The sequence below is a fragment of the Copadichromis virginalis genome, linkage group LG3, assembly GCF_057382275.1.
Source record: "Copadichromis virginalis isolate Kocher_CV1m ecotype Utaka linkage group LG3, C_Virginalis_male_GT1.1, whole genome shotgun sequence".
Lineage (NCBI taxonomy): Eukaryota > Metazoa > Chordata > Actinopteri > Cichliformes > Cichlidae > Copadichromis > Copadichromis virginalis.
The window spans coordinates 44,266,511-44,285,833 of NC_140620.1; the positions used below are offsets into that span (position 1 = coordinate 44,266,511).

General features: G+C 42.1%; 1 protein-coding gene across 2 annotated transcripts; it reads left to right on the plus strand.

Annotated features, from left to right (window-relative positions):
• The first annotated feature begins 2,845 nt into the window (after window positions 1-2,845).
• Window positions 2,846-18,522, plus strand: trmt44 (tRNA methyltransferase 44 homolog). Of its 2 annotated transcripts, XM_085451270.1 has the most exons (12): window positions 2,846-3,400; window positions 3,477-3,594; window positions 4,533-4,752; window positions 4,851-4,919; window positions 5,224-5,331; window positions 6,542-6,613; window positions 8,073-8,179; window positions 8,533-8,716; window positions 10,202-10,550; window positions 14,379-14,552; window positions 15,923-16,039; window positions 17,456-18,522. In XM_085451270.1, the coding sequence occupies exons 1-12, from the start codon at window positions 3,070-3,072 to the stop codon at window positions 17,686-17,688; spliced, it is 2,082 nt and encodes a 693-aa protein (XP_085307396.1). In that variant the 5' UTR covers window positions 2,846-3,069; the 3' UTR covers window positions 17,689-18,522. The 2 variants fall into 2 exon arrangements, with proteins under 2 accessions (XP_085307396.1, XP_085307397.1); XM_085451271.1 differs by lacking the exon at window positions 14,379-14,552.
• Window positions 18,523-19,323: the final 801 nt, after the last annotated feature.

Consider the following 19,323-nt stretch of genomic DNA (forward strand, 5'->3'; position numbering starts at 1 on the left):
GAGTGATCACGCTTATGAATGAATCAAAACTTTTATATATTTGATTAGCGATTCCTGAAGTCTGGGCCATTATTTCTTTCTTTCTTTTTAAGATTCTTCTTCTTTTCTTTAATCAACCTTTCTTCACACAGTGAGCTGTTTATCCTGTGCATTATGGCCAAGGAACAGAGAACTCAAGGTCATGTTTTAATCCATCTTTAATGGGACCACAGAGGAAATATTTGCTGGAGGACACATGGTGTCGCCCAAATTTCTTCCTTTTTAAAAAAAGTTTAAAGGGTCAAACCTTCGAAAATGTCCACAACTTGTATTTTTAACAGAGACATAATACGTCTCCCATGGGACAAAGATGGTGCACCGTTTTTGGTGTTGTAGGTTAGATTTCAGTTCAGTTCATTGTTACAGTCAAAATGGGCACTGGGTTTTGGACCCAAAGGCAGACGGTGAGAGAGGAACCAGGTTTGATTACACAAGAGAACAGGTTTGAGCCAAAGGCAGGCAGGTGAACAAAGTTTTTCCCAGACAGTTAGTTTTCTTTTAGACGGGCACAGCAGAGGGGATCTAAGAGCGATGGAGAAAAACAGCCAATGAAGATGATTTCCTAGAGCTGCACTAGTTACTGAGTGCAGCACTGAGCTGGACATGAGTGGATGAAGAGCTGATTCGTACACGTGCAGGTAACTAATGATGGACAGTTTGTGTGCCAGTTTGAGTCAGCAGCGCCAGGTGAGGAGAAGCTCCTACAGCTCATCCCAGCAAGAAGGTGTCCTGACACACTCAATCAGGAAAAAGGGAGATCGAGAGGACACTGTGGAATCGGGATAATAACGTCCAGCAGGAAAAACCCTTTGAAATGCTAGCAAAATCACAAAGTCACATTTGACCTGTTCTTATTAGATTTGACTTTTGATTCTATATGTGCAGTTTTCTATATGTGATGACCACTGAAAATAAATATGTTAATGAGTCAGTGAATAATAATATGAATGTCACAATAATTGCAGAGATTGTAACTTTATTTATAATTCTTCCAATAAAATAAAATAAAATAGAAAAAAAACCTCCTATTCAAAAGTGTCATGTGACCAGCTAATTTGCACATGTAGTGTTGACCTCAGCAGCAGCCTTGGGAGATTTTTAGGATATAAAATTCACCTTTCTTTGGTCTGAACTTATAAGTAGGCAGAGTAAAGTTCCATTTTCAGCCCAAGCGTCTGTTTGTTTGCAGCTTTGATGTTCACAGCCATCAATCATTCAGTATCAACTAAGAAGAATTCGAAAACATTCAGATTCTTAGAAGAATTGTAGCATTGAGATACTAAAAAAAAAAAACATGAAAAAAGGCTCACCCCATCGCTCCTGAGTGGAGTGGATTTGTAGCACTCAGAAAAGCATTTGATAAATGTAGTGAGGGAAAAACTCCACCTGGAGAACAGGATTAAAGAAAGGCATGTGGAAAAAACTCAGGTGGACAAGAAGTATCGTGAAGTGTAGTCAGAGCTCCAAGACATGGAGAACAAAAATAAAGGCCTGCAAAAAATGTGTGATGAAAGAGAAAGAGGAGCAGCAGGAAATACACCAACAGCAATGTAAGCTTCAAGATATGGAAGCTGAACTGAAAACAAGAGAAGCAAGAAGCACTGAGATGGAGATCAAGATCCAAGACATGATTGATGAAGCACATCAAAGAAATAAACAAATGTTGTATGAGAATGAACAGCAGGAGGAAATACAATAACATTTGCAGTGCAAACGTCAAAATATGGAAGCTATACACCAAGTGATGAAGTGCAAGCTTCAAGTGGAAGAGAAGAAAAATGAAGGGCTGCAAGTAACGTTGGAAGAATCAGTGACACGAAATGCTCAATTGTTGAAAGACAAAGAACAGCAGGAGGCAGCACACCAACTTATGAAGTGCAAAATTCAAGAATTGCAAGCTATAAATCAAGAGATACAATGCAAGCTTCAAGACATGGAAAGAAAAAAATCAAGGCTCGTACACAATGTTTGATAAAGCCTGCCAAAGAAATGCACAAATGCTGAAAGAGAAGAAAGGGAAGAGTCCAAGCTTGAAGACAGCGAGAAGAAACATGAAGAGCTGAGATTATTTTAATGATTTGCCTTAATTTTATGAAGAAATCTATATATTAGTGTCGACTAATCCTAAAATCAGTTGAAATGGTTCAGGAAGGGCAAGAACTCACAACTCAGAATAGGTTCTATAGAGAGTGCCAGCATTTTCTTAATGCACAAGCTGTGATCAGTTGATCTGTGCTACTGCATCCATCCTCTACACTGACACTACAATGTTCATACTAACGTATAATAGATATTATAAAGTTGGTACGAAGGAGGAATTCGGTGAATGAATCTAAGCATCATCTGCTAAAAATCACATTAATCTGCTATACTGTGCAACACTCCAACACTGTGTTCGTTACTTTTACTTTATACCACAGACATCCAAGCTGGTAGAAGTTAAATCGTTGCTTAAAAAGCCATCAGTTGACCTAGCTTTCTTAGGCCAATCTCCAACCTTGTAAAACAGCATACTGATCATCTGCCGATGTTTATTATTCGGTTTATTTGAAGAGTTTCAGTCAGGTTTCAGAGCTCATCACAGTACAAAAACAGCTTTAGTGAAGGCTACAAATAATCTTCTTATAGTTTTAGTGATTTCTTTTTGACTTGTTCGCTATTTAGTAAAACAAAAAACAAAACAAAAACATCCCCCTAAACCCCTGAATGACTACAGAGTCATTACAGACAAAGATAAACAGCACCCTCTATTGGGCATGCCGCGTAGATGATAGAGTTTTGTCGCTGGTGTAAACGTCATCACTCAGCGACATAGTAGTGCGTTTTTCTAGCTGCCTCTCGCTTTTTCTTTTAAATAAAGCTCTTAAAAGGTTTTTGGACCAAAGTAGGATTTATCGTAAATGATCCGTTTTTCATTTCATTGTTCTTGGAAACATATATCGGTGCACCCCCCCCCAAAAAAACCCAAAAAACCTCCTGTCCGGAAGTTGATTCAGTGATTGTAAACACACATGCTTCGCTTGCTCAGTTATGCCAAAGCTCTTCGATATAAAGTTCCCGGGAGGATGTAAGAGTCTCCCCGATGGCTTCTGGTCAGCCGTAGACGTGTGGATAAAGAAACCTCATGTTATAAACAAGCGTCTTTGTGGAGTTAAAGAGACAGACAGCAAAGATGTGGACCAAGACGACCTACGGCTCCTGCTGCATGATCCTGAACTCTTCACAGATGCGCTGCTCTTCATGATCACTGGGGCCTCAGCTGCCCACGAAGCCGACAAACCATGGTCCTCCAGCGTCAGGACATTTATTCCCAAAGTAAACTGTTATGGGACAAACCTGCATAAAGAAATTATCCTGAAAGGTAAGAGCTTCTCACTTCTGCAAACTGTTGTATCAGTTATATTTCTTTCTAATGCCTTCTCTCTTGTTCTCTGCAGACTTTGGTAGACAGCGAGTGACCTTTATTCCATTTGAAGAGGATGCAGAGGGAAAAGCGTCTCTGAGGAAAGGCAACATTTATCAGATTCAGCTCTGCAATCAGGACTGTGAGGAATGGTGAGTCTGCAGTCATCATCTTTACAGCACATTAGAACATACAGGACGAAATGCCTTGTTTTGGACGATAGTTTACTGGTTGATTATACAATCCTGATGTTCAAACTGAGCATCAGAATGAGGAAGAAAGGTGATTTAAGTGACTTTGAGCATGGCATTGTTGTTGGTGCCATACGTATAGGTTGGAATATTTCAGAAACTGCTGATCTGCTGGCATTTCTAGAGTTTACTGGGAATGGAGTGGAAAAAGAAAAAATATCCAATGAGCTGCAGCTCTGCTTCTTTTTGTCAGAGGTCAGAGTATGTCCAGACCTCTTCGAGCTGATAGGAAGCCAAAAGTAACTCAAATAGACACTTGTTATAACAAAAAATATGCCGAAGAGCATCTCTGAGTGCACAACATATTAAACATTTAAGTGGATCGTCTACTACAGCAGAAGACCAATCCAGGTGCCACTCCTGTTAAAACTGAGGCTGCATTTCACTGGACAAGAAAAGACTGGAAAATCTCGTCTGGTCTGAGTCTTGATTTCTTCTAACAGTGGGTGTATGAATGAAAGACAAGTTATTAGGGTTTTTTTGAGGGTCTTCACCATCTAGTATTATTATTTTTGTAGTCCACCACTGATGTTTAAAAATGGGTCTGACATTCAGTGTCAACAGCAATAAGAAAATTTAAACCACAGAATATAATTTAGAGTTGTTATTCTTATTGTTCAAACTTTGTTACATTGTCTCTGTTTTTTTTTATTTGTTTTGGGTTTATCTCCTTTTTCTTATTAATATTTAAAATTATTTTTTCATATTTAAAAATCCTCCTGATATTGATATAAGTGAACTCGGAGCAGCGACGTCACAAACTCTCAGTTAATATACATGTTAGTATAGTTAGCATAAAATGAGCACAACACTGTAGATGACTTGTGCTTTATCTGCAGGTCCCTGGAGTTGTGTGCGCTGTCGGTCGATTCCTGGTTCTCTGATGGCGTCGCCTACCCCAAGCTGCCCTGGCTGTCCTCTGACCTGCTGCCTAAACTGGTGCGCTGGGCCACCGAGTGCAGGAGTAGCGAGTTCAGGAGCACGTTGTCTCTGCTGCCAGTGGAGAAGTACAGCCTCATGTACCAACAGCTGAAGGACAAGTACAAGGCCATGGTGAAGGTGAGGAGACTGGATGATGTGAGGCTTGTTTATTCTTTTGTTTACGTCCTATTCTCTTGTGTTGATATATTCATATATATTTCTCACACTGTTTCCAGGTTTGGCCTGAGGTTACAGATCCTGAAAAGTTTGTGTATGAGGATGTTGCTATTGCTACGTATCTCCTGGTTAGTTCAAACCTTCCAATAATCTTCTTTTCACCAAATGAGTGGATCCTATCACGATTATACTTGAATTAGCCTTTGAAATAATTAACAAATACGTCCATACAGGTACTGTGTGTGCAGGTAAAAACAGCTAATAACTCACATGACCTTATGTCAGGTGTCAGAGGGTCATGCAACTTAAGCTAAATCAATCAACCTGAATGTGAAAAATGACCTTTGACCTTAGGAATCCATTTGTAGGTTACGAGTATCAGCAGCATTTGTCACTCCCTAACCATGAGTCTGTGTCACCGTGCTGCTGCAGGTGCTGTGGGCCGAGGAGAGAGCAGAGAAAGGTCTGACTGCCAGGCAGTCCTTTGTGGACCTCGGCTGTGGAAATGGCCTCTTGGTTCACATTCTGACCAATGAAGGGGTGAGTTCAGTGCTTGATGAATTCATGTAAAAGCAGCAGTTTATTAGGCCAGATCGTCACGCTGGACCGAGTGTTTGATCTTTGTTATGAGTGACTGAATCCTCAGCTTTTGTTCTGCACACTGGTGACTGAACACTGTTTGAATTTAGAAGAAAATCAGACAGCAGCTACTTCCTGGTTACATTCTCACCCAAAGCCCACAAAGTCCTCAAAATCATCCACAGTATGAGAACACTCTTCATATTTGATAACCCTGTATATGGCGGTCACATATAAAACATTTCACACTAACTTTAGGAAAGCCAGAAGCGCTGTCTTAAAGGTACAGTCAGTAATTTCCTTTTAGTTTATTTGATTTAAAAAAAAGAGTGTTGTACTCATAAATATACATAGATTAGTGTCTCTTTCAACAAACTGATATGTTCATATAAACTTAGAATGGATCCATTAAAAATGTATAGGAGTTAGTTAGTGCAGAGCTTCCCAAAGTGTGGGGCCCGCCCCCCATTGCAGGGGAGGTGCGGTATGAAAAAAAAAAAAGAAAGCTTGGACACTGCTAGCATAATGGATAATGGACAGGTTCTTGACGGGGCTCCCACACAAACGCAAAGCAGGAGATGAAGCATCGCTGAATATTTTTCCAAACCAACATCTCATACCTTGTTTCCTGAACTGAAGACAAAACTTTTCATAACTATGCTGATTTATTCCAGATATTGTCCCAATTACATATTTTCTACAGATTAGAAATGCGACCCTCGTATCTCCAGGCAACTGACAATGAGCTGGCAACAACAGCAGTTAGTATAACGTAGAGTTTAAAGGTCACACTTTCCCTCTGATAAACAGTTTGATTGCATCTCACATTGGATGCGAGTTTATTCAGTAAGTGTTTGATTCCAACTTTGTTGGCTAACAGGAGCTAACAGCGGTAAAAACAGCAGCTCAACCCGTATCGATCTCCTTTGACAAAGTAAAGCGTAAATAAAGATGGACATCTCTCACTCAGCAGCTGAGGTAAACAGTGGACTTTTATAGACAGGGGAAAACGCCGGGGCAGGTCCAGATCTGGTAGTAGAAACATATCGGCCGGCCATTGTCGTTAAGGGGTACATTCTAAATTTTAATGTTTTTGATCTGACTTGGCTGAGTGTGTGAATGTGTTTGAGGTTGATTAGCCTCTCTGACTATCAGGCATCTTGTGTTACAGCACCCTGGAAGGGGCATCGATGTTCGCAGGAGGAAGATCTGGGACATGTACGGCCCCCAGACTCTGCTGGAGGTGAGCGAGCCGAGCATGAAACGTTCGACTCCGTGTCCTCACTTTGTGCTTCAATTTATTGTAATTAAAAAGTACAATGAAGCATTCATAAAGATGTAAAAGTAATGATCAGGGAGAATTTTACACCTGCAGTGCTGTGAAAAAGTCTTTTTCCTCTTTCTTATGTGTTTAGAAATTAGAAAAAGACAACCTGAATAAATAAAAAGTGCAGTTTTGAAATGAGGATTTAATTTATTCAGGGCAACGAAAATCTATCCAAGCATACACGGCCCTGTGTGGAAAAGTAATTGCCCTCCTAAACCTATGAATGCGGTTTTGCCACCCTTGGCAGCAAAAACTGCAATCAAGTGATTGTGATAACTGGCAGTGAGTCTCACATCAGCGTGGAGGAATTTTAGCCCCACTCATCTTTGCAGAATAGTTTTAATTTAGCCACATTTAAGGTGTTTCCAGCATGAACTGCTTGTTTAAAGTCACGCCAAAGCATCTCAATTGGATTCAGGTCCACACTTTGACTAGGTCACACAGAGAGAGCATGCAGACTCCACACAGAAAGGCCTGACAACATGGTGGGTTACAAACCTGGACGTGTGCGACGGTGAGGCAACAGTGCCGTTATCTGAGCTACTTAGAGGCGGACCTGCTGGTGTGTTTCAGATCTTGAGATTTAGGGCATAATTTGACGGTCGTCCCATGTGTGACGTTCTTTTTATGAATTGCTTTGTTCGATTTATGCCAGATGTAACGGGACTCAAACGTTCCAAAAAGTTCAAATTTTGTCTCATCAGTCCACAGAATATTTTCCAATATTCTGTGGACTAATAGTTTTTCACAGCACTGTACATTTCTTGTAGTTTACTTAAGAGATTCTTGCTTTTATGATTGTAATAAGCTGCACAAAGAAAATACTACCACAGAAGCTTGCATACACATGTGGACACACACATTTCCAGAGAAACCTGCCCTGAAAACGCCGCTTTCTCCCGTCTGCCTCCTGTCCTCAGTCGCTCATTTAACAACAAGCTGCTGACTGCTTCCATTTCAGGTCATCTATTATTGACCGATTTTAGCGGAGCGGATGTGGTAGAACAATCTCTCTGCGCCCCCGGGGCAGCTGTACTCAGTCCTCAACCTTTATTCGGAAGCTCTCTGGACTTCACAGGCTCTTAACTCTCATCATTTGTGATGTTGGTGTCAGGGCCATCTGTTAAATATGAAAGGATTTATATAAACTCTCTAAAAAAAGTTGTTGGGATCTTGTAGTTGTTTTCTAATTGCAATTATAAAAAATATTTGAGCCCACTAAGAAAAAAACCCAAACCAAAACTTTAAATGCATCTCAAATAAAAGTCTAAGCAGATAAAAATACTTATTTCTATTAAATGATATTAAATTAGACCGGTGTGCATCCCTCCTGCTCTAAGGACCTCTTGTACTCTTTGGGTCTGTGCTATTTCAGGAAAAGGCAATTACTCCCAGCGAGAGCTTCTTATTCCCGGGTACAGACTGGCTGATTGGGAACCATTCGGACGAGCTCACACCGTGGATCCCCGTTATAGCAGCCAGGCGAGTCATCAGGAGACACAATCACACTCAGCAGCTCAAGTGCCAGCTGATCTCTCCAGTTTTGGAATAACATTATGGGCAGGGGGTGATGTGTGAAGAGTGTGTGTGTGTGTGTGTGTGTTTACTGAAACGGCCACCTGATGGCGATGTTGAGCCTCAGCGTGAGGAGTCAGATTTCTCCTTGTTTGAGACTGCAGATGATGATTTCTTGTGTGTGTCGCTTCCTGTCTGAACAGTTTGAGTAAAGGTGGAAAAATGCTTAAGTAAAACAAGTCCTCTGTAGTCTGACTGCATTAAAGAGTAATGATCGGCACTGTGTAGATTTATTTTGTCCCTTCTTTTTCAAATTATAGGTCGTCTTATTCCTGCCGCTACTTTGTCCTCCCCTGCTGTTTCTTCGACTTCTGTGGAAAATACCAGAGACGCCAGTGTAAGAAGTCTCAGTACAAGGAATACATCGACTTCATCGCTGAGGTCAGCCAAGTCTGTGGCTTCAACACTGACGAAGACTGTTTGAGAATACCTTCTACTAAACGGGTAGGCTGACAGAAACAGAGTGGAGGCGGCTTCACAGCAAATCCATCTGACTTGTTGTAAACATTTGTTTGACCCCGGCCTCTGTTTTTTTTTTTCCTTCTTCTTTCAGTCTGTGCTCCAGAACAAATCACATTGTATTAGTTCAGCAATTCGTGAATTCTTCTTCTCTCTCCACCCGTCTACCGCGCAGCTCTGCTGTCAGCTATCAAATAATTAATACAAGACAGCGAGGGAAAGAAATAAAGAGAGAAATCCGTTTGGTGGGGTTCTGTAATAGGTGCAGGTTTGAAATGGTTGTAAAAAAGTTTGTGAAAATTAAAACACACCTTAGATATGACGTTTCCCATAATGCACCTCAACTGCATCTCTCCCCTGCACAGATCTGAAAGTTATAACTCTTCTTTCAGAATAGCACAAAAGGGCTACGTTGCCAAGACAGCATCACAGTTGCTGCACATCCGTGATGAGAATCTGCCGTTTCACCGCATCACAAAGCTGCTCTGTTGGGTTGAGATCTGGTGACTGTGGAGGACTTTAGAGTACAGGGAACTCGCTGTCACGTTGAGCTTTGCGACATGGAGTGTTACACTGTGGTCATGAATGTATGGACATGGTCAACAACAAAACACATGCAGATTGGGGTGTTTAACATTTGGTTAGTACTGAGTGTGCCAAGACTTCCTGTTGATCCGAGGCAGGATCCATGCTTTCATGTTTACACCATATACTGACTCCGTCTGAATGTCACAACAGAAACTGAGACGGGATCAGGCGATGGTTTTCCAGTCTGCTGTGTGTTTGGAAAGTCTGTGTGAACTGTAGCCTCAGCTTCCTGTCAGCTAGTAGGGTCTTCTGCTGCTGTAGCCCAACTGCTTCAAGGCTGGATCTGTTGTGCACTGAGATGCCTTTCTGCACCTCGGTTGAAATGAGTGGCTATTTAAGTTACTGTTACCTTCCTGTCAGCTCGAAACAGCTTGGACCTTCATCAGGTTGTCTTGACCAGCTGCTGTCATGCGATTAGCTTGAAGTCAGTAACTTCATTACATGTTTTTGCAATCCTGGGATTATGTGGAAACACTTCTCAGCGCTATGATCAGTGGATGGCTGAAGTAAATCATACAGCTGTGCGTCCCAGCCTCTTCTCCACCTGGGCTTCGTTTAGTGTAGACGTACAATAAATCAAGGATGTCTTTATAATCCCAGAGGGAACAATAAATCTGTTAGCGGGTAGCCATTAATAGCTACAATATACTCGTGGCCATAAAAAGAACAAGCTATTATTTTCTGGGCTTTTCTGTTTGCTCATCAGTAACACTCAGTTTGCTCATATCAGCAAAAGCTCTCCCACAAAATTATTTCATGGGAACATTTTCAAATGGAAAGAAAAAGTATGATTTCTTTGAACTTAATAACAAGAAAAGACAACCAAACAGGGAGTCGCCCTCACACTCTGCTCTCTTTTTTTTTTTCTTTTTTTTCCCACAGGTGTGTCTTTTAGGAAAGTCAAGAAACTATCAGTTATCTGATGAACCTGAGGTAGAGCAACAAAGGGCTCATTACATCCACAGCCGCTGCACTGCTCCCGGGGTCACAGTTCAGAGGTCAGACGTCAGTAATGACGAGGACTGTTGCAATGGGGACGGAAGCTGTAACGGCACCCCCGGGAGCTCCTGGGGAGCCGGGTTCCAGCCGCGAGATCGCGTCGAAGCGGTGCGAAATTGTGCTGCTCTCCCGCGGGACTTTGTTGACGGTGTTGTTCTGCGGGTTGCTAATGCTCTTCTGGGAATGACCGCGGGCGATGGAGAAGGATCCTGCCGTGACTGGAACCAAGGAGGTAAAACGATTGACATGAGTCGCTGCTGAACTGAGTCACAGGTTGAGATCAAATCCAGAATAGGATCAGTATCTGTGAGGTGTTCCTATTTGCCTGTAGGACAGAAAGACTCTCTGTGTGATGCATCTGAGTGCCCGGTCTGAGCATCAAGACCTGGCGCTCAGATGCATCTTAGGCCCCTGAAGGTTCTTGTCTAGATGAGATATTATGATGTCATCATGTTGCCTAACTACCACCTAGCAGTCGGCTAAATTGACCAATTATTCGCACCAAAAACAGCTTTTAAAGACATTGTCACGTTTTTATATTATAACACAGTTATTATTAATTATTGTCTTTACCAAAAAAAAGCATCTCAAGGCAACCGCTGTTGTGATTTGGCGCTATGTAAATGACCCAGTCTTAGCATATCAAAAACATCTATCACCCTATTTTTTATTAACTTCTCTCACTGTGATTAAGTGTATCAACCTGTAATTAAAGGCAAAATGACTTTATAATGTGTTTTCTGCTGGAGAGGTGAGAAGAACATTAGATGAGCTTGAAAGTGTATATGATGTAAGAAAGCTGTATAAGGGCTGGTAGGTGGATGTTAATGTCTGTGGATAAGCAGCTGTTGTGAACCACACTATTTAAGCCTTGTCCACATATACAGGATACAGATTCACTACTCTCCCTTTGCTTCGAAGCTAATGGTTGGCTATTAGTCGACATCTCGTTGCCTCTAATGTATTCACCACATTGGTGTACAGCACTCTGCTAAAGTCTTCAGCCACACCTTGTTTCTTTATATTTTGCTGGGAAAATGAGAAACGGGTCCAGTGATTTATTGAAGCGTGCAAGCATTTGAATGTGGGAGACAGACACGCTCTCAACTTTCCTTTTTTGATAACGATTATAGTTAAGGCTAGATCAGGTAACCCTGAGTGCTCCCTTAGTTACGCTGCTGGGTTGCCAGGGGCTTGTTGAGTGTTTCTTGTTCGTTCACCCTTTGTTTTTATGCACCACTCTGGATTTCCACAGTGTGCCTTTTCCCCCGTCTCCCTCCCCTCACCCCCAACAGATGGCCGCCCCTCCCTGAGCCTGGTTCTGCTGGGGGTTTCTTCCTGTTAAAAGGGAGTTTTTCCTTCCCACTGTCACCAAGTGCTTGCTCACAGGGGGTCATCTGATTAAGGTTTTGTCTTTATTATTGTAGAGTCTTTACCTTATAATATAAAGCACATTGAGGCAACTGTTGTTGTGCTTTGGTGCCTCTGCTGTCCATTACAAAGAATGCAGGTTTGGGGCATTTCCCTACTGTGGTCACTTTTCAACCCCCGAGGCTACTTCCATCTTTTGTACACAGTCTATGCCTTTGATCAGTTACATAGTGAGTGCTTTTTACCTCGTATGGTGCGGTGCAGATGTAACCCGATGCCTCTGAAACGACACCGTCACAATCAATCGTTACATATGGCGTCAGCACTTTTTAAAACTCACCAGCTACACCATTACATCCGCAGCACCTACTGCCTGAACTTTGAATTTCATTCTTCGTCCATCATCCCGTCTGACCCCCCCACCTCGCCGATTACAATCCTGCCCCTCAGCATCAGCCGGTGAGACCTGATGACACAGAGCGACGCCTCTTTGAACTCTGCCACACCCTCCGCCAGCTGCGTACCACGCAGCCCGTATCAAACACCCACAGACACGCACACACATTTACTTTCACAGCACCCACGCAATCACCTTTGTCAACACCTCTGCAGCCCCGCTGACACACACACTCACACACAGTCACACGTTATGAACGAGATAAGGGCACGAAGCCTGCTATTATTAAAACAGAACGTTTCTTGTCGGGGTGTCGGTGGAATTAAAGGTAGAAAATTTTAGGGAGAGTGAATAAAGGGAGAGTGTAACTCTGTATGGAGATGACTGCATGAATAATGCACCACCATCTATGATTTATGCATGAGCACGCATTTGTATTGAGGGATTCCTACCAGTTATCTGCTGTGTACGAACAAAGGCCAAATTCAGAGGGAGCCAGCGCATGTTAAATAAATCCAGATGGGTCTCGGAGTCATTTAAAGTGCTTTGGAGTTTAGTTTCTGTCTGCTCTTTAATGCATCTTCAAAAAGTCTAATCATTTTCAGTATGGTGATGTTTCCCTTTTTGGCACTTAAGCGGATATTTTATGATCATTTTGTTTCTGTGGCTTTATGGCTCTGGTGCGACGTCAGACGATGTTCTTTTATCTTTTCTTTTTATCTCTTTTACTGTAAATACAAACAAATAATACTCATTAAGCTCTGAAACTGTCAGAAATAAGCAGGTTTTCACTATGCATAAGAGTCAGTATTTTTCCTGTTTGGCCAGCTATTGTTGGGTTTGTATCATAAGACTGATACTCAGTGATTTATAGTAATTCTTTGAAATGAAAATTCCTATTTAACATCAATCAGACTCTTTCCTTTTTTATTTGGGACAAGTTCTTCTATTTAAAAGGTTTGCACTGAGCAAGTTAAAACATCTTAGTGTCTCTGCTGCTTATATCAGTTGCATATATTGTGCTTCCTGTGCATTAAACTTAAAAATATCTCACAGCTCTTCTGAGACACTGTAAATATGAAGCAAGTTACTAATTCATGCGGGCTGTAGTGCTGAGTCACAGAGTTATGTAATCACGCCGAGAATGAAAATCTGTGTGTAGCTGTACATCGAGCGACACTAAATGTCAACTCAGTAAAATGTCAGAGGGACAGTAAACACGCTATTGTACTCAGTAGAAGCAGCCTGCGTGGAAGGGCACGGTGTGTTTTTGATGAGTGAACGCTTCACTTCACTCTTTCACATGCTGGAACATTTTCTGCTTTCCTTCAGTTTAAACCAAATATTTTTCAGATTGTTGGTTTGAAAAAATCCAAACGGAGTTTTTTGGGTTGTTTTTGTTTTTTGTATACTTTTGCTTTTGTCTCCAAAATGTCATTCATATAAAGGCCGGTTTTAAAGTTGCTTTCAGATGCTCCCTTATTCGCAAAGGGTCACCACAGCAGGTAGCTCCGCACGTTTGATCTGGATGTGCTGGATGCACTTCCTGACACAACCCCAAAGGGATTTGTGTCTCCTCCCAGACTGAACCGGGGGATCTTTCGCTTGGCAGGGAAATGTGTAAGCCACATGCTCGAGCCATAGATATATGAGGATGAGTGTAAATATTATTTATTGGGTGCTATAAGAGGATTCAGCAAGCATGCATATTTACGTTTATTAGCAATAATAATGTAATTATTGGTTCTAGTACATGTCAGTGTCCTGCATTACTATATAAATGCCAGTAGTCCCTTTTTTTTTTTTTTAGGTTGCCAGGCAACACGGTGGCATCATATTATAGCAAGTTCATGTTTCAGTTCACCTGATTGTTACTAGCTTTGCACCTTTGCCAGATCATTTGCCAACTTTTCATCACCTTGTAAATAGATTTTTTTTTTAAAGGTTTAGCAAAAAGCTCGCGTACTTATTCCTTTGCATTGCAGGGACATCTTGCTCTCCTGGCACAGCAGTAGCCTGTCTCCTTTCCTCTCTCTCTGCTGTGTTTATTGCTCTGTGAGCTAGCGGTGAGGTTGCAAAGAGAGACGCGGGGCAGCCGTGTACAGAGAGACCGATTAAGAGATCTCAAATGTGATGGAAAAAAGCGAGACTTCTGTTGTTGTTTGTCTGAGTGACCATTTTATGCTCAAGTTAAATGGTTTGCAGAATCATAGCATTTCCATTGTCTCCAAACCCTATGATTCCTCCAGAAGTATATAGATTTCTTCTTCTTCTTTTGGCTTCTCCATTTAGGGGTCACCACAACAAATCACCAGCCTCCAACCTCTTCTGTCACCCCAACCCTCTGCATGTCCTCCTTCTCTACATTCATGAATCTTCTCTGTGGCCTCCCTCTATTCCTCCTGCCTGGGCAGCTCCATGTCCACTACCCCTCCTCTGCTCATCAAAACAAATATTACCCTAAAAGTATGTAATCCCTCAGAAATATGTCCTGTCATCTTTACACGCCTTGTGAGAGTTGCAGTTTTTGCAAAGATGGAAATCACAGCTGAGCTCTTTTCTCTTTTTTTTTTCTTTCTTTTTTTCTTCAGCACAACAAAAGCAATCCTACACAACAGGCATCGTTTCAAACAAGCAAGTCCAACTGTACTTTAAGCCAAGTCATTAATTCTCATCTGCACCTGGTCTTAGTCCAAGCTGAATCTACTCTGTCAATATTGTCCCTATCCCATTAATCCCCATTAACATTGTAGGCAGTAAAGGGCAGCTCTAAACGGTGTATTGATATTATATCAAGGCCTGGAGCTCCCTGGCGTCAGAGCTGTGGGATGAGAGTCTGCCCAGTTTCACACTCTGCAGCATACGACTGGGTTTGGCTGCGCTAGTGTCTGTGAATGTGGGAGTGTGTCGCATATTTTAGGGATTAACGCAGCAATTTGGCCAACTAAAATTAGGATGTATTTGGGTGGACAATATGTTTTTCGATGAATTTCAACGGCAGAAAGACAAGGTTCAGAGACCTGACAAGCAGAAGAGTTTGAAACTGAACAGTTTTCGGAAAACTGAGTTTTGGATCAGAGGGTCAGACGGTGCTTTTCATTCATATTCAGTATTCATATCATCTCTAAGCCAGCAGGGATTGCAGCGAGTGATCACAGAAGTACGATGAAGATATCACTGAAGATGCAGATTTAAGTCAAATATAGTTATGAAATCATGCGGTGTGTCTCTCCCTCCAATACGTCAGAGAAAGGAGGAAGTTTGTCATTTGTATAAACCAAAGGTCAGCTCAGATTGAATTCCCTTGTGGTGTAAAAAGGGCAAGGCCAGAAATGCCAAAAGATCTTTATAACCATAGTGCGAAAGTATGTGTGACTACAAAGGGGTTTGTCATCTATACTATGCTAATCCTAGAGGTTAAAACTGTACATATTCTCCTTTTCCTTTCTAAAATCTCTGCCCCAGTGGAGAGTTGACAAAAATGATTCAGGCTCTCAAATGGCTACTCTGGCAAAACGCGTTCCAGCTGCCCCGACAGCTTGTTGGAACGGCTTTAACTGAGCATACTTTACAGCTCTGACAAGCTACTCTCTACTGTAAACCAATCTTTATATACTATGTGTATATATAGCTTTGCTCGCATTTTCTTGTCATAGAACAGCCGGTAACATCAACTCAAGCCGAGTGGTTCTTTGTCTGAAATGCTGGATAAAAACGATCTCTGTGCATGCTGAAGCACTGTGTTAATGCATTGATGATTATAAAATCAATAGACCTCTTCCTGCACATGTATAACTCCCATCTTTCATTGTTTGTCCCTCTTCCCTGCCCTTCAGGCAGCCTTTCTGTGAGCGAGGTTGCGGGGCTGTTGGGGCAGGAAACCCTGCGGCTCCTGAAGAAAGAGTGCGGAGGTCTTCAGACGCTTCTGAGGAACAATCATCAAGTATTTAGAGGTAGCTTTTCTGCACGCTTCTCTACGTTCTCGTAGATGGTTCATTTGAAAGTTGTATTGTTGAGAACTAGACTGTTCATTAAGTACAATATAGTGCTTAAATGAAACCAGTGACAGTGAGAAAGATACTGGAGGTTATATGAGTAACAGAAAGGGTGTTAAATAAAAAACCGTTAGCTTCTTTTTAAAAACAGATTTTGTTTGAATTTTTATTTTCCAACAATTTAAATCATAGACTGTATATAAAAGATGGAGGCCTTAACCCTACTTTCTGGGGATATTTCAAAGTTACCCTACTTCTCGTTTGATTTATGACTTGAGTAAACTGGTAATTTTGGTTTCAAGTCTTCTTTAATAGATCCTTAAAAGAACGTCTTAATTAGAATACAGTTCATGCTTTATTGCTTGCACCTTGCTCGTTCGGTGTTCGTCAGTACAAAAAGCCCTCAGAGGAGTCAGCTGTCCAGTTTTTCCATTACGAACATTTTGTTTGTTTTCATACTAGCTTGCTAGCTAGCATTAGTCCCACCTCCTGGTATGGGCACTTCTTTAAAACCATAAGGTGGCGATGGCCTCGTTCCAGGTTGCAAAATTTTACCCATGTTGACATCTTTTAACTACAGTGTATGCTTTTAAGACTTTTAAAAGCTACTATTTCTAAAGATAAACATGGCAGCAACATCTTTTTTTTCCCAAATTTTATTCACTCACGAAAACGTCTCACGCTCAGAACCACAATTTGGAAACAACAATCCAGGCCACAATTCTTTCAACATAACTGGACAAACACTTTTTAAAATGCAGTCCTGGAAGTCGTACTGTCGTTGACCGTAAAGCAGTGTGTTTTGCTGCTGTTCCTGGTTAAAAGTGTCAGACAGCAGGGTGAGAAGTATGCCTTCCTTTTCTTCCCCCCCCGTAACCACAACACTGACATCAAAGCATATTTAAGCGTACTTGTGCTTGCCAAAACTCTTGAATCGTCCAATGCAAAGAGTTAATTTGCTTGGCGTCATGGCATCACACTGGGCTTTTGTTGATTGAAAAAGAGGGGAAATGAGCGCTTTTACCATCGTCATTTGGAATTTGGTTGGTCTCGAGGGATCAGTTTGAGAAAATTGGATCCCCTCCCCTACAGAAATTGCTTAGAGTGCAAGCAAAGTCAGACTTGAGATAGAAACAAAGTTGACATTTCTTTCTGATAATAGATAAAAATGTGCACGACTCTCGAAAGGTGAGAAGCTTATAACCTGTGGGGGTCAGCGCAGACATGACTTTTTCTACCCGGTGCCCTGACAGCCAGGCATCTATGTTGTGTTCTTCTCCTAATTTCTGTCTTTTAAGAAAATATTTATTTGTATCTTTTGGGAGGAGCGTTTGAGTCTGATAGATTTTGTGTCTCCCTCTTGTCACTCTTTAGTTGAAGGAGGGCGTGTCTACATAAGAGACTGGCGGGAGAAGATGCCCTTCAGGGCGGATGTTAAAAGGAAGCCCGTCACCCCGGGTGCCCTGAAAACTCGCCTCTGCTGGTTTCACGCTCACCACCCTCAGGGCTGCCCCCTGCAGGCTGAAAGCTGCGCCTTCGCCCACGGAGCACATGACCTCCGACCCTCGACGAGACCGCTGAAGAAGATAAAGAATGAAGCCTTTTGATCGACTCGTTCTTCACGACTTTTCATTGACTTTGTTTGGATTTTTAATTTGTGCAGAGCTCTGCACATCGTTGTTTGAACTCTAGTTTCCAGCCCTGTAGCCTCAAAGATAAGATTCAGGTCCAAGCAGCGAGTTTTATTGAGGCAACGTTACATCATTTCTGGGAATTGAAGCCTTGAAATTTCACAGTCCTCTTTCGTCTTTGTAAGGCTGCCAACATGCATTTCTTCCTGGTGGGGCTTCACTGCTGGAGCTCTCTAAACCTCTGGGTTATGTTGTCTTGTGAAATTTAATTTCAAAGCATCCTGTCTCCTTTTTATTTAACTGTTGGACTTTTGTCGAGTTCAGGTATACTTACTCACTATAAAGCTGATTTCAAGCTACGTCTTTGTATTTCTATTTAAAGATTATCAGCTCTGTGGTGGATCTTCTCCTCGCCCACAGCATAAAAACTCTAAAAGCTCCTGTAAACTTTCAGTCTTTAACTGCGTGCTTCACTTAGACATTTCATTCAGCTCAGACGTGTGCTTTGGGGTTCACAGACAGGGCGGGGGAGAAAGGCCGGACAGCGTTTGAACAAAGTAAATGTTAGCGGTATGAATTATTTGTTGGCAGGAGTCGAGGGCTGAGCTGCGTGTTGTCCCGTCTGGATGGGCGCTCACTGCTGCGTCTTTCTAACACAGCTTCCATCACCCTGTGGCTCAAATGTCAAAGACGGTAAGGCCCTCCGAGGGACTGCAGCCGAGCAGTGAGAAGTGCCTCCCTGGGGTTTGTTTTGTGTATGTGACAGACAACAACCAGACCGCTGATACAATAAAAACATTGTTTATACAATCAGTGTGTGGCAATGCGTTACTGTAATCTGATTACTTTTTTCAAGTAACGAGTAAAGTAAGGGATTACTATTACAAAAACGGTAATTATATTACCGTTACTTTCCCGTAGGAACGCTGCGTTACTGCGTTACTAAAACCGTGATTGCGAGAATGTCTCAGGACAGTGATGTAAGCGAGTGCGCTGTTAGTGACAACAGCTGTGGGCAGATCAACAATGGATCACATATCGATTGTGGGAGAGAGTCTTCTACAGCACCGTGTTGTAATTCAGCCACGTTGGAGGGTTTTCCAGCATGAACTGAATTTTTAAGGTCAAGTCACAGATCGTGTATTTGTTTGATGATCTGAAACATTTGTGAAACTTCTAGCAGAACCAGGCTCAGGGTGGGGCAGCCATCTACGGTGACCGGTTGGGGGTGAGGGGAGGAAGCCAGGACAAAAGACACACTGTGGCTCCTTAAAAAGGCGAGTGCCTCTCATAAAGTCCATACTGTGGTTGAAATGGACATCTTGAGGTTACGTACAGCTGACCGGGTGCTCGCACGTCTCCCTGCTCAGCGGCTTCGTCACTGAATATTGATGTGGATCCACAATCGTTTGCTCAGCCTGTTCAAAGGTTCAGTACAGCGAGGAAGAAAGTTCTCTGGAGTTTTTGAGTAACTGCGATCAGTAAATAGAAACTTCCTCAGAGATGAAAGAGCATTTAAACACAACCGATGCTTCAGCTGTGAGATGGACATAAACTGCTCAGTCGTAACGTGTATAGCAATGTGTGGATTTTAATGACCTGTTTAAATCA